The sequence below is a fragment of the Cyprinodon tularosa genome, unplaced genomic scaffold (assembly GCF_016077235.1).
Source record: "Cyprinodon tularosa strain WSP-4 unplaced genomic scaffold, ASM1607723v1 ctg46, whole genome shotgun sequence".
Taxonomy (NCBI): Eukaryota; Metazoa; Chordata; class Actinopteri; order Cyprinodontiformes; family Cyprinodontidae; genus Cyprinodon; species Cyprinodon tularosa.
The window spans coordinates 1,487,784-1,502,500 of NW_024039185.1; the positions used below are offsets into that span (position 1 = coordinate 1,487,784).

At 37.2% G+C, this 14,717-nt stretch overlaps 1 protein-coding gene across 9 annotated transcripts in view; it reads right to left on the bottom strand.

Annotated features, from left to right (window-relative positions):
• si:ch73-103b11.2 (sporulation-specific protein 15) overlaps positions 1-13,597 on the bottom strand; it is a 68,162-nt gene extending 54,565 nt beyond the window's left edge. For all 9 annotated transcript variants that reach the window (XR_005282133.1, XM_038301072.1, XM_038301074.1 and 6 more), the window contains exons 1-3: positions 12,850-13,597; positions 6,746-6,823; positions 2,272-2,337 (exon numbers count right to left, since the gene is read on the bottom strand). Coding sequence is in view for 8 of the 9 variants with exons in the window: in XM_038301072.1 (XP_038157000.1) it covers positions 2,272-2,337; positions 6,746-6,823; positions 12,850-13,128 (423 nt within the window). In the remaining variant the exon portion in view is untranslated. The remainder of the gene's footprint in view (positions 1-2,271; positions 2,338-6,745; positions 6,824-12,849) is intronic.
• Positions 13,598-14,717: the final 1,120 nt, after the last annotated feature.

Consider the following 14,717-nt stretch of genomic DNA (forward strand, 5'->3'; position numbering starts at 1 on the left):
GTACGTCTGATACAGACCATCAAGTTCAGTGAATACAGTCCAAAGGTTGAATGTGATAGAAAAGCCCCTGAATAAGCCTTTTGTGTAGCACAGCTCAATAGGTAGCCTCATTTTAGTTGGAAAGTATACTTCTACTGTGTCTAAGCTGAATTACATTCAATGACTAGTTTAAGTAAACATAATTGAAGGTCTGCTTGCAGTTTTCCTACAAAGAGAGGATATGTTGTGCAGGAATAAGATAACATGGCAACATTGGGATTTAGAGCAAACCCAGCTCAGAGTTTAAAACACAAGCGAACCACAACAAATAACAAGGACTATAATAAAATGGGTCTAAGGAAGCTGGTTAAAAATGATGGGAAAATGGATGAAGCTAAATGTAAGACAACATGAAGGGTAGAAGGCAACCCTGGCGTTACAAGCAAAGCCTCAGCTCAGTTTCATTACAGACACCTGTTGCTGACATGGCCTCTTGTGAGAGGACCTCTCCACCTCCCACAAACTCATTGAATTATATACACAATTTAGACTAAACTGTGACTTGTAAAATCCCTGGCTGCACGTTTGTTTTGATGATGCGTCGATGTTTGTCTCTTTAATGACAGTAGAATGAATTTCTCACCAAATAAATTGAGTCTACAGGAAACCTTAGCCCACACATTCGTGCTTCGTCCCTCAGTGTTGTGTCTTGTATTGCTACAGTCAGGACAGAGACTGCTAGAGCTCTACACAATCTGCTCTACGTTACACATACCATGGTCAACTGCTGCTGAACAAAGAGACAAAGCCTGCTGCCTTGGCAACATGGAGTTAACATGGTTGTGCTGGACTGGTTTAGGCTTCTGAATTTAACAAATAAAAACGCAGTCAAACTGGTAAGGAATTTAAAGTGACTCTTTTTCAGTTCCATAATAAAGAGAGATGGGTTACATAATACGAAATAGAGGTGTTCACTGTCGGTGGGTAACCCCAAATCATTGCCTGTTTTATTTTCTTAAACTCTTCCTTTCTCCATCTAGGCTTTGCCACATCCTGCAGGTTGCGACCACAGTCCATCTGGGTTTGGTTACACGAAGACTTAAGAGTCTAAAGCTAGGCTGAGAGGAAAACACAGGGGCACCTCCTCATCCACAAAGTGCTCTAGTCCAAAAACATGGAAGCTCTGATGTGGGCAACAGGAAGTACAGTACAGGCAATGTCATATGATACAGCTCAATCTAGTAAAGTAGAAAGAGACAGCCATTGGTTTTAATATGAAGGTCAATATTGTGAAAACAGACAAATATTATATACCCAGAGTTATGTTTTCATTCAACATGAATCAATTATTCTGCAGCCCCCCATGTGACAAGCAAGGCTCTATTTTTAGTGTCACTTGATATTTCCAGCTAGAGACCCTGACCGCCCCCTCTCCTTTTCATGCTCTATTCAGAAAGCAGATGAAAAGATGAAGAGTGACATCCTGAGAGCACCATGAATCTCCCTTTTTTCCCTCTTTGTCATATTCTGCAAACAAATCAACCTTGTTTTTTCCTCATGTCATCATGGCTCACAAGAAAGTAACAGCTCCAGGATAACAAGACATTAACAGCACTGCAGCATTTCTTTTTAATAATACACAAGCTAGTTTATACATTCAGTGGTTATAAATCAACAAATAAACACTAGAAACTCAGTTTTGTCTTACCAAAAAAGCAAAATGCTGTTTTTAATGTGCCTGCTTTAAGTTGATTTTAAAGTCCACATGGAGGAAAAACGGGTTTTAGTTCAGAATCAATATTTAGCACAGCTACCTCAGGCAAAGCACAGAGTTGACAAAATCCCATCGTACTGAAAAGGTTGCACACAAAAACCCACGATAAACGCTTAGCTTATGAGTTAATTTCAAAACAGAACAAAAGATCATTTAAAGATAACCTTTTTCTGTACTGAAAGGAATGCTTTCTCCCGTAATAGGTAGTCACCGCTGGGTTGTTGCTCAATGTGTGCACAGTGTGTTAACCACAGAACAAACAATCTGGCCAGCACATGACTTTTAGTATGAACGCCATGTGGTGTCACTTCATTCCTTCTGACACTGTACTAGTTAGCTTTGTGTGTTTACTGTGAAAGCAAACTCCACACAGAAATATATTGTTCTCAGTTTTCTTTACTTTTGGAAGGGACAGAGCACGACTCCTGCTGACAACTGTGACGGCTCGTGCTTTTAATAATAGCAAGTATCACTAGAAAGTAAAACCAAAAAAAATGTTAAAAAAAGGTTAGACTCACCATTTCATCCAAAGCATAGCGAAGTAACCCATGCTCATAGAGGATGAAGAATCTTCTTTGCCATTTCTGTAAGAAAATAGATAAAATAATTCACGTTAATTAACCCGTTAACTGGCCACACCAAAAATTTAATAAAAACCACCCAAAACGCATGAAAAATTTCAATCAGCTGCTGTTCTTCTACCCTTGGGAGGTTTTAGTCTGCCTTCAGGCTGCATATCTAGAAGTCTTGCTTGGTTCCATGAACAGGACGTGACAGTTAACACCTTAACAGTTCAAGTAGAACCATTTCACAAATAAGAAGTTTTGTTTTTTTTAAACATGAGATTTGTTTTATTAAAATTTTATTTTCTTAAGTAAAGAACCTTTAATTTGCAAGAAAAAAGTAATCTTTGTCATCTTACAATGTCAACCAAGTTCACAGGCTTTCTTTTGAATATAACACGTTTCGAACACTTTCAACCAGCATTTCCTCAACAAGCTTCAGCTGCTCCTAATTTTCTATCTCATGTTTATCTTTTCTGACAGGCTTCATTAGTCCTTCTCAGACTAGGTCTGAATACTCCAGTTAAAGATTATTGGATTACCTTATTAGATGAAGATTATTTCCATAACCGAGTAATCAGGATTAATCCAATCAAATATTTCTTCCCCGTTTCAAAAGCAGGTTTAATGAAAACTCTAAATTTCTAAGCCTGAATTTTACATTAAGAGTTTCCTCAACCCTTGTTTCTGTTACCATAGTAACATTTCCCGTAGACCTAACCGGGTCATGAGCAGGTTTTTCTCAATAACCTCTGTTTATTGGGAGCAATCACCTTGTTTTATTTCCTGATTAAGTCAGGAGAGTTTTGTCGTAGTTTTGTGTGAACAAAAGAAGAGAAAACCAGTTAACAGGTCCATTACACACATAATGTGTTTAAAACAGAACCAGCATTTCCTTTAGAAGAGGATCCAATTACAGAATGAGCAACATCAATTCAGACAATTCAATATTTCTAGGGAGAGGGTTCTCAGATGCGTATAGATGTCCTTTATATTCAGAAAGTCTCTCAATGAGTTCTACCCTTTCATCTCCAATCATACATCCATGACCTTATGCAACCAGACATAGCAGAGTTACACAGACTATAACAGGTACTTTATAGAACTTGACACCGATGAGAGAATATTGATGTGTGATTGATCTGTGACCAGCATTATAGAAAACAACTACACAGTCAAATGGCCACTCAGTATTTACTGTATAATCGAAGACAAAATCAAAACGAGGAGGAACTCCATGAGATGATGCACAGGTCCCACTTGTTGGAACGTTTTTATATTTCATCTTCACCTGCTGACAGGTGATCCCACCTAAATATAAAAACTGATGCACTACCATTCAACCAGTAAACTGGTTTTCCCTTTAATGTTATCGTGTTCACAACAGTCTACGGCAGACTGTTTTGATATTTATTAGATTGTATATTTATGCATCTTACATATCTGAAATAAATGTTTTAACAAATTAAAATTCTTCATTCTGGATGTGTAAAATGAATTTCAGATCTAAATATTTCTATAGTTATTGGCCATAATTTGTATTATATTGATTAGGAAGAAATAAATGTATTTTAGATATCCTTTCCGTAAAAATTCAAAAAATATCCACTGGACTTGGTTTTCAAGATTTGAAGACGTTTCACCACCTCTCCAGGAAGCTTTCTCAATTCAAATGTCTGGATTCGCAGTGAGTTTGAGTCTTATATAGACAACGCCTTGTATCGCTTGGAAACATGCAATGGTAACCGATGAATGGGTCGTTAGTTCCATCGTTAGCCTGTAATATCTGAACCTGTCTATGATTCTAGGGGTCGGTCGTTAAAGGGGGGATTGCCATTAAGGGGGGGGATTGTCTCCTGTAATACCTGAAACCTGTCTATGATTGTTAAGGGTTGGTCGTTAAGGAGGTATTGTTCACCGGCTGGAGCGGGTAGGTCCCTCGTTCCTCTGTGATGGGGTGGGGGGTTTGGTGATATCTGGAAGGGATCATGTCTATGATTGAATTGTATGTTTTTGGAAGCTGGAATCTGAGTCCACCACCTCTGTTTAAAGTTGTTTTTTCTCTCTTAACATAGATGGCTTCCTTCACGCCCCTCTCAAACCACCTATTTTCTTTATCCAGAATATGGACATTCTGGTCCTCAAAAGAATGTCCTTTGTCCACAAGGTGTAGGTGTACTGCGGAGTCTTGTCCAGAGGCGGCCGCTCTTCTGTGTTAAGCCATGCGTCTGTGGAGAGGTTGTTTTGTTTCGCCAATATAAAGATCAGAGCATTCCTCGCTGCACTGAACAGCATATACCACTCCGCTCATATTCGGTCTGGGGGTTTTATCTTTAGGATGCACTAGCCTCTGTTTAAGGGTTTGGTTTGGCTTGAAATGTACTGGGATCTTGTGTTTGGAGAAAATCATCTATTTTAGATATCATAAATACATATTCATTCAAGCTGATGTCAACAGAGCCTCTTAAAATCTGTAAACAATTCTAGGTATATTAAACTTAATTACTAGTAGAATTTTGTTTTTTGACATTCTGAATTTCTTTTCTGCTGGCAAAAATGTAGGAAATCTAGGACTGAGATTTTGACTAGGAAGAATCTTATTTTAGTGGCCTACAAATGGAACAACGGAAGAGAGTGCTTGTAATAAATGTTAAAATGGCCTGCCATAGCCCAATCTCTTAAACCATTTCCCTCTCCTTTCAACTGTAGCCCTGTCTTTTAAGCTCGTAATCTTTTGTTTTTCATTTCTGCATAAAAATCGCTAGTTCCAGTGCTGCTAAATTGGCACTTCCGGTTGCCTGTTGTCATGGATACATGAATCAGCTTTTCACTAATAATTGCTTTTCATAGTTGTTACGCACATGCTCAACTCTGATTAAACCTACTCAGAGTTGATTAGACTAACTCACCGCATCCGTTGTGAAAACTCAGAGTTTCCAACCTTAGGCTAGATCATTTCAGAGTTGAAGATTTGAGTCTGAGTTTGTTAAACCTGCTTTGTGAAAGGGGCCTCTGCCCTCCCTTCAAAGGTATGATGTCATTATGTATTTATGCGAGGCAGCTGATCAATGTTATTTTTGTGTTTACCTCAGGGAAGAGAGTGAAAAAGAAGAGTTTAACCAAGGCACAAATCGTTGTGTTGGTGAGTAAGGTGGACAGGCGGAGAAATATCTTTGGTAACCATAGCAGTGAAGTGACAAATAAAAGGAAGTAGTGACATCTCCAGAGTAATTAGGGGATGGGTAATATAAATGAGCTTTAAAAAATAGAATCAGCCTTAGAAATAGAAACTATCAAACCCGGGAACACATGACTTGATGCTAAAGTTTCTACCGGTACATGGTTCATTTTTTTTTTTTTTTTTCATTCAATGAAGTTCTCATAAATCATGTTATACCACAGTGAAAACCGTCAAATAAATATATATAAATGAATGTAAAATAACTATATAAATATCCATCTATATAAATACCCATGTTGTAAACAACCTGTGCAATAATAACCCTGTATAATGATCCTACTATAAAAAAAAAAGCCGTCATATGTGGACGCACTGCATATACTTTATATATCCTTTCACCTTTTTCTGCCTTTTGCATATTCTTCTTCTTTGACTTTTTGAGCTGATGTAATGAGTAAATTTCTCCACTGTGTGATCAATAAAGTCAATCAATCAATCATATATCAGTATGAGCAATCTAACACTTCATCGGTGCATCTCGATGTTTTTGTCATGTTAGAGAGATCTTCTAACACACCCAATGTTGTCATTACAAAAATCAGACTTAAGAGCCTTGAAACAAACAACTAGGTATTTCAAACTCAAGATCACAATACAGCCACAAACTAACAAGCTGTTACACATTCACTGAACACATCAGCCGTTTTACTCTGTTATTAGTTTACTGGTTAAGTCTGCCTGACCAACCTGCTTACATAAGCACAAAGTATAAGCAATCAATTACAGCCCTGCAGTAAAAACAGGATTGTAAGAAGTAGTATCAGGGATGATGTCAAAGTGGCAGCACCAGACTGATGATAGGAGATCAAGGGGCGCTTTTCCCAAAACATATGGAAGCCATCAATGCAGCTGTGGGAACTAGGTCCTTCCCTCTCCTCCCCCACATCCTCCCTCGTTCCTTTTTAGGGATGCACCACCGCAAGATAATCTGAGAGCTGATAAAGTAAAGCTCCCATTAACATGATGATAGGGAGGTGGGAATCCCAAAATTATGTCAATATTAGGCTCATTATTGCCTCACAACAAGGCTTTCAGTGATAAACTCTAAACTCCCACAGGAATCTGCAGACTCTACCAAACAAGCAAAGAAACATCAACGACACCTCGTGTTTGTCAGATGGGTCTTCATCTCCTCAGGCTTCCTAAAATTCCACTTACATGAATGTGAAAAACAGCTAAAAGGCTTACTCGAGATCGGTGCAAAGGGTTGTCGACATTCGTCCCCTCAGGCGCCAGTAGCAGCCATCCTCCATAAATGGGTTTTGCCTGGTAGGGAACAAACAGAACACAACATATTACAAACAAAAATTATTTTATAATTGTTTTTTTCTTTACTGGTTTTCATTTAAATCACAAACTTTTATTAATTTGTAAGGAATGTGTTTAAGAGGCCATCATCAGGATACAACAACTAAGGCTTATTATGGAATTTGGAACTTAAATATTAACCTATTATGCATTTAATGGAGTTCTTCTATAAGGTGCAGTACAAGCAAATGTCCAATACGCAAATTTACCCACAGAGAGTTACCACAGCTTTTTTTGTTTTATGACTTTTAAGGTGGACAGCCATGAGTTGCAGGTTTGCGGTTGAACTAGTTCGAATTTCAGCGGATGAATCAAACAGAACTCCATTAGATGTTTACAGTTTACTACATCATCTTTTAACTTCTTCACCTTGCCAGTGTTTTTAATCCTCCTAGTAAAGTCAGTTCTCTTCTTCTAATAAATACAATACATCTGCTTAAAGTAGTTTAAATTAATTAGTAAAACAAAAAAAAAGGACAATCATTAATGGAAAGCACTTCCAGATAGAGTCCAACCGATATGGGATTTTGAAGGCCAATATCGATATTGGGGCTTTTGGAAAAAAAAAAAAAAAAAAAAAACATCCAATCGGACAGAACATTTAAAATAAAAAAAGAAAACTGAACATAGAGATAAGCAGGATATCCACTGTCCAAATATAGTCCAATTAAAATTCAGATAATAACCAAAATATGATTCATGACAAAGAAAAGAACATAGAAATATAGGATAAAAAAAGCTACTTTAATTTGAACATTATCAACATAAGACTATTAATATTATACATTTTTGTGGTGCTGTTTTACATATTGCCATATTTGTTGTGTTTTTTGCCTTGCTGATACCCTGATTAACTTTAACACTGCAGATGCTGCATCCAACAGCTGTTACATTAGGGTTGTCAAAAGTATCGAAACTCAAAAAAGTATCGATACTGAAATGTTGTATCCGGATACAATACTCGTTTTTAAAAGTATCGATACAGTGCTGTCTCCAGTGGCACCTAAGCAGTCATTCATCTAAAGTGCAGAATAGAGGAAAATGCACTTTCAGAACACTGTGTGATTGAATAATTCTGTGCTCTTTTCAGTTTCAGACTTTTTTTTGTAAGAGGTGCAGCTGCTGAGAATTATTTTTGTTTCTTAACCGGTTTGGCTAATGTCATTGTTATGTGTGCAAAGCATAGCCAAGGAAGGAACACTTCATTTGAATTTTATAAGTTTTTTTTATCAAGCTTGCTTAATATTATGCACAGCATACAACCTTTATTGTGTTTATTTATTGTATGTTATTTATTAATGAAAATATTTCTGTAGACTTTTGGAGTCTTTGTTTTTATCCTTGTGGTATCGAAAATGGTATTGAGTATCGAATATTTTCCTTAGTATCGGTATCGAGTTGAAAAGTTTAGTATCGTGACAACCCTATGTTACATCCTTCATGAAGAGCTCCAACATGACTGTATCCTTCTGCCTGTGGAATGAATATATAAACATTTAGTGTATTTTGCTAATTAGATTTCACTTCTACAGATGAGCATTTCAAAATGAAAAGAAGTGGCTGCATACAGATTAAACTGAGTGGCTAATGGGAGATGTTTGTATCCGATTCATTTTTAAAAGACTTAGAAATACTAGTTTGTCATATTTACAAGCAACTGAAAAGTACCCTCCTCCACTGAACACAAGGGACCAAACTACATTTAAGTAGAAATGCTGCAGATTTCAAACCATCAAAACAGGGTTACAACTAAATACATGAGTTGGAGCTTTTTAAAAATGTTTAATGAAAACATAAAATTCCGAATGTGTGAGCGGAAATGCTAACATTCTTGGCAGAACTAGTGCATATAAAACTTGTCGGCTCTCCTAAAGGCGCACTAAAAGCATGTAGCCACAAGAAAATTTGTCATCATGGGTAGGGCTGGGTAAAAAAAAATTGATTTAATCAATTTTGGATCAATTCCTTTACATTTTTGCTAAATTAATGTGCAGGGAATGACAACGATTAGTTTTATAGTGATGCATGACGTTCACATTCAAATGACAGCTTGCTGAGTAACACACCACTCAGCAAGCTGTCCCAACTGAAGTCTGGAACTGTTTTGGATTTAAAACAGCTAAAAATAATGTGCTGGATATGTGACATTAAGGTGACTTCCTACTACATTGATAAAGAGCGGCGCCTTGCATCTCATGCTTCAGACCACCAAGATGACTTCAAGCCAGACAGCTGCAAATATAGCCAATAGGTTGACTGAAGACATTAAAGAATGGGGGCTGACCAGCAAACACCCTGTAGTTGTTACAGACAATGCTGCAAATATGGTTTGTGCAGTGGAGATAATGCAGCTCATGCATGTCAGCTGTGTGACGTCTGCTTGCTCGTGCGAGGCTTCAGTTTTTAACTTTTGACACAAGTTTGCACTTTTGACACAGTTTTGTTCACATCTCAAGTTTAAACTGTCTGCTTTACAAGTTTGCACTTTGTGTTTAAAACAGGAAAAAATAAAATACCTGAGTATTTTTGAAACACAGTTGAACCACTTTCATTATTGTAAAAACAGATTGAAACGAAATTAATCGATTTAGAACTGTATGAATCAAAATCGAATAGATTCAGGACTTTGGCGAAAATACCCAGCCCTAGTCATGGGGTACTTAATTTTTTTTTTTTTACAAAATCAGAGCTTGTCATGGAGAAAACTACTTATTTTTTCCCCTCTTCGTCCGCTATAATGTTTACCTCCATGCTTACGCTAGCAACAGCTGTGTGTGTTTGTGGAGGAGGGGGCGGTACGGAGCAGCTCGGCGCTCAGGAAGGGAGGGTCGGAGGAGAAGAATCTGCGCAACGCAGAAGTTTCGTTTTGCCTTTTGCAACAGAAATATAGTATTTATATTGGCCACATTTCGGCTGATGTTAATAAACCAGACAATAAAATTAAGCCAACGGATTAATCTGTCAGGCTCTACTTCTAAAGGATTTTTGTGTTTAAAAAAAGAAATGTTCCCCTTAAAAATGACAGAACACGTTATGCAAATATTCCAATAAGATCATTTTTTTTTTACTCTTCGGGATGTCCTAATAAAATCCATACCAATATCGGCTATCAGTCCGGTATTAGCCAAAAAACGAATATCGTATTTTATCTGCCGGCATCTAAAAATCTCAGATATTTTCATGCTGATAGAAATATTTTGCTTCCTTTACAAGTTTCTGTAACAGAAGTGTTGACTTTTGTTACCCATTTTAGTATCATTACTTCATCAAGCCTTTTCTAACAATCTATAGAATAAATTAAGTAATAAAAAGATGATTTGTGCTAATATTGAATCGAGTCAATAGTGGTATCGGCCAGTTCTCAAAGCTACAATATCGGTATCGTACTGGAAATGAAAAAGTATCCCCCCTAATTTGTGTATATTTACAATATTAAAAAAGTTTTACAAGCTCAGATAAAAAGATAGCTTTCCTTTAGCACTTTCCTGCTAAAAGAGATAAAACAAATTCTGACCCTATTTCAGAATATTTTCCTTTTACTGCAAGATCTGTGTTAGTCACTAAATGCCTGTAGTTGACCACAGGTTACACTCTCCTGCTGGCTTTAATCCAGAGCACCATGCTGCCTCCGAAAAAAAGAAAAAGGAGGGGAAAAGCCTAACACACATGATTTTTCCCTGTGATCATGGCAGTGGGCGGACCGGTGGGTGGGTGGAGAAAGCAAGAAGCACAAACTATGGGAGAAAAGAGTGGCGTATGAGCTGAAGGGAAAAGTACAAATCTTTGGGAGTTTTTGTGGCTTAAGAACTGAAAATCAAACAAGCACTTAGGAAGGGAGGCTGGGCCGGTTGTTGGGCCCTTCTTAAAATGTTCTGGTGCACACTTTGAGCTGTAGCCACAGCAATAGTCGACCCTTCATTCCAGAGCCAAAAAAAACCCAACATTGTTCATAACCATAACATTATAATGTGTACAAAAGGAAATTACGCTAAAATCATCGCTACACCTAAGGAGTTCAAATTAACTCCTTTACATAATCCGAATGCACTTCTCACTCAATGCAACAGCAGGGTTCAAATCAGCTTGTGGAGCTCTGACATTTATAGCTCCCTGGCACCTCCGTATCTTCCAGTCAGAGATTTTGATTACAGTCATAACTTCAGTCAGTGAAAAGCTGAGAGTAATCTGCAACAAAATCCTCTTTCACTTTGATTCTGAGCACATTTTCAGCTGCATGATTCCAAACAACATGGCTTAGTCTTTATCTTAGCCTTGGACAGCCAAGTAATTAACAGACTCAATAAGTATTCATAAAGAAAATAACAAAAATGCTAGTTTGGAAAATAAGGTTAAAAAATTGCATTAATTCTTTAAAAAGACTTTGACACAGAGATAAACAAACATTTAAAAGGAAAGTGAAATCAACGTTTCTCCTCACGTGACCTGACCGAAATCCTATCTGACAGATCCTTGAAGAACAGAGAAACAACTGAGATCAATGTGGGTCATTTTTTTACCCTGCAGCGGTTAAAAGGGGCTAATTTAATGTGTTCAGGTCAAAATGTCTGCAACCACCTTTATTATTCCTCCGATCATAAATAAGATTACTGCTCTGACAAAAGAGGAAGAGAAAAAGGAGTTCATTCTACAAATATACAGAGGAGAGTTCTTCTTTGCAACAGTCCTTTAGCTAAACTAGAACTGTCACACGTTTCGTAATCTCCAACAACAAATATTAACTGAATTCTGTTGAAGGGTTACCACAGATTAGAGCAACATTCTTTTGGAGGACAGCTCTCTACCTCAACTTCTGAACTGTAATCTAATTCTGACCATCATGTTAATCACTGTTGAAGTCTCCCCACAGCATGATACAGTCCCCACCATGTTTTACATTGAGAATTCGGGGTTATGTGCAGAGATAGTCTTCCCCTTTAAAAAATAGCATTTAGTAGATATGAATTAGGATTATGTCCTTTAACTAAAAACATTGCGAACCTACCATGTTTGCAGCCCCAAATGCTAAATATTCTATTCATAAATAGGACCGTGAGAAAGTAAATAAATATTGTGCTTTTGAAGTAAATCAAATCCAACATATTTCAACAGATAGCTCTTTTTTTATCCCGATTAGCCAAACCAGCACCTGGAAAGCGATGAGAAATCTCCATTAGTCACAAATGTATCATCCATTTACACCTTGGCTGGTTACGGCTATATAAACACCTCAACTAAACTGGTGACTAACATGTAAGTACACAGATGTTCAAAATGCTCTGAGGCATTGGGTGCTTCTGTTCTAGTAAACTTTCTGCCTTATTTCCACAACAGATATACTAATATATATATATATATTATGTCGGTGCTTATCATAAACAATGAAAAAAAAGATCCAAATATATTAGGAATAGGAAGGAGTGTTTGTCACAAAGTTGTTTGGGCAAAACTCACCATAAAACACATCAGTTTATCAAAAAAGACCAGGGATTAAACACCACACTAAAATATATTGTTTTTAACAGCAATAATTAAACAAAACTATTAATATTTGTTCTTCAGAGCAGTCACTTGCCCATGTATCACACACAGATATTATGTATGAGAATGAGTTAAGGGACCCTCCCTCTGGCTGACAACTAATTAAGCCCAATTAGCTTCACCTTTGTAGATAGATAGATAGATAGATAGATAGATAGATAGATAGATAGATAGATAGATAGATAGATAGATAGATAGATAGATAGATAGATAGATAGATAGATAGATAGATAGATAGATAGATAGATAGATAGATAGATAGATAGATAGATAGATAGATAGATAGATAGATAGATAGATAGATAGATAGATAGATAGATAGATAGATAGATAGATAGATAGATAGATAGATAGATAGATAGATAGATAGATAGATAGATAGATAGATAGATAGATAGATAGATAGATAGATAGATAGATAGATAGATAGATAGATAGATAGATACCTGATTTAAGTCTTCGTCGTTCAGCAGGTGGGATTCTCTTGGTTTGAAGCAATTTTGACATTTACTTTTGTTGAAAATGTTGGCTTGAAATTTGCGGCAGGCGTTTTCTTTCAGTGACATGTTGGTCAGTGGAATGGGGGAAAGTTCATAGAACAAAACAAATATATAATAATAAATAAATAAAAGCAGCCCCTGTTTGAGAAGACAGTCCTCGAAAGTACGCAGGGAGATTTCGGCTTCCCACGAACAGGCTCCACAGAGAGACGGCGTGGAGTCCATGAACAGGGTCACAATGCGTGGGTTCACCTGCGCTGCGTGACCTGAGGCTCCGTTAAGTGGTGTCAATGATGGTCATGGTGAGCGCAGCTAAAGCCGAGCTGCTAACTTTCTCTCCTCCGCTAAAAAAGTTGCCCAATCAGCCGTTTGAAACGCAAAGTGCGGGGTTGTGTCTCAAATGAGTCCCGCGGCGAAGTGACGACGCTTCACAGGAGACGCTCCGGGCCTCCAGCTCGCTGCAAACGTCCCGTCCGCTTCCATCGGCTGTAGCGCCACAACCGAAGAGAAAAGCAGGGGGGGGTCCACTTCTTTGGCCCCTATCTCTCCGTCTTGGACATCAAATAAGTCCCATCGTCGTTAAATCTCCTCTAACGTCTGTCTTCACAATCAAACATTACTGAAACTACTTTAAACCCGCCATCCAGGGAGCTGTCACGCGGCTTGATCCATTCCCACGGGCTTTTTATACAGCTATGTTTTCGTGAAAATCCTCGTTCTGTCCAAATAGCCAGTCCGTGAAGAGGAGGGGGCGGGCTATCGGAGAGAGTGGAACGCTGAGTGACACATTCCTCAACCAATCAGAACGCGAACACGCTTCAGCTGTCCAATGGGAAACATCCGAAAGCAGCGCATCTTCTATTCATCAAAGGTGGGCTTTAAAGAGCCCACGATAGCAAAACTAACTTCCTCTGCACACTGGGAAAAATATTTAGAAACAAAATTTTTATTTAGAATATCCGATTACCATTATTTGAATAATATTTCTTAAACGATGGTAATTACATTTTAAATTAAATAATTGTTATGTTTATTAGTTTTACTTTATAATAATTTATTTATTTATTTTAGACCATTGTTATGTTTATTATATTTACTAATAATTATTTATTATTATTATTTTTAGACCATGTATCAGAATCTTGATAATTTTGATTTTGAAATTATATATTAATATTATTTATAAGATCTAATTTTGTAATAATGATCATATATTTTGTTCCATGTTTTATTTTCTTGATATGCTGACACTATCCTTTACAGCCAAGATAAACCCATGATCCTTTGGGCCTGAAGTGTGTGTCCCTTTGGGAATATGTGTTTTTCTCCTAGGAGGGTCATTTTCTGGATACCTTGGATATTTATGATGCCTGGGATCTTCTGGGTAATTTTGTTTCAGACCTATTTATGACCTATTGCTTCTACTATTACCACTGGCACTGATTTAGTCCTGATGTTCATCACTCTACTAACTTCTATTTCAGGATATTTAACCTTAAATACTTCTTATGTCATTTTTACAGAGTTGTTTCTTTTGCATACTATTGTTACATTAGTTAACAAATCTTGTCTATCTTAATGTTGATGGAAATGTGTGTTTTGTTGGTTCTGATGTCTTTTTCTTTCTGTATTGTAATGTCCAAAAACAATGGTGACATCATGTGACTGTGTGACTGTGGCTAATGTTTGTACCATAATCTGTGCAGATTTTTCAGTGTAAATATGGTACTACCTTATACTAATTTACGCTAATTAACCCTTTAATTAGTAGAAGTAGTGTTCATAACAATTATTAAAAACAGCTGCTGGCCACC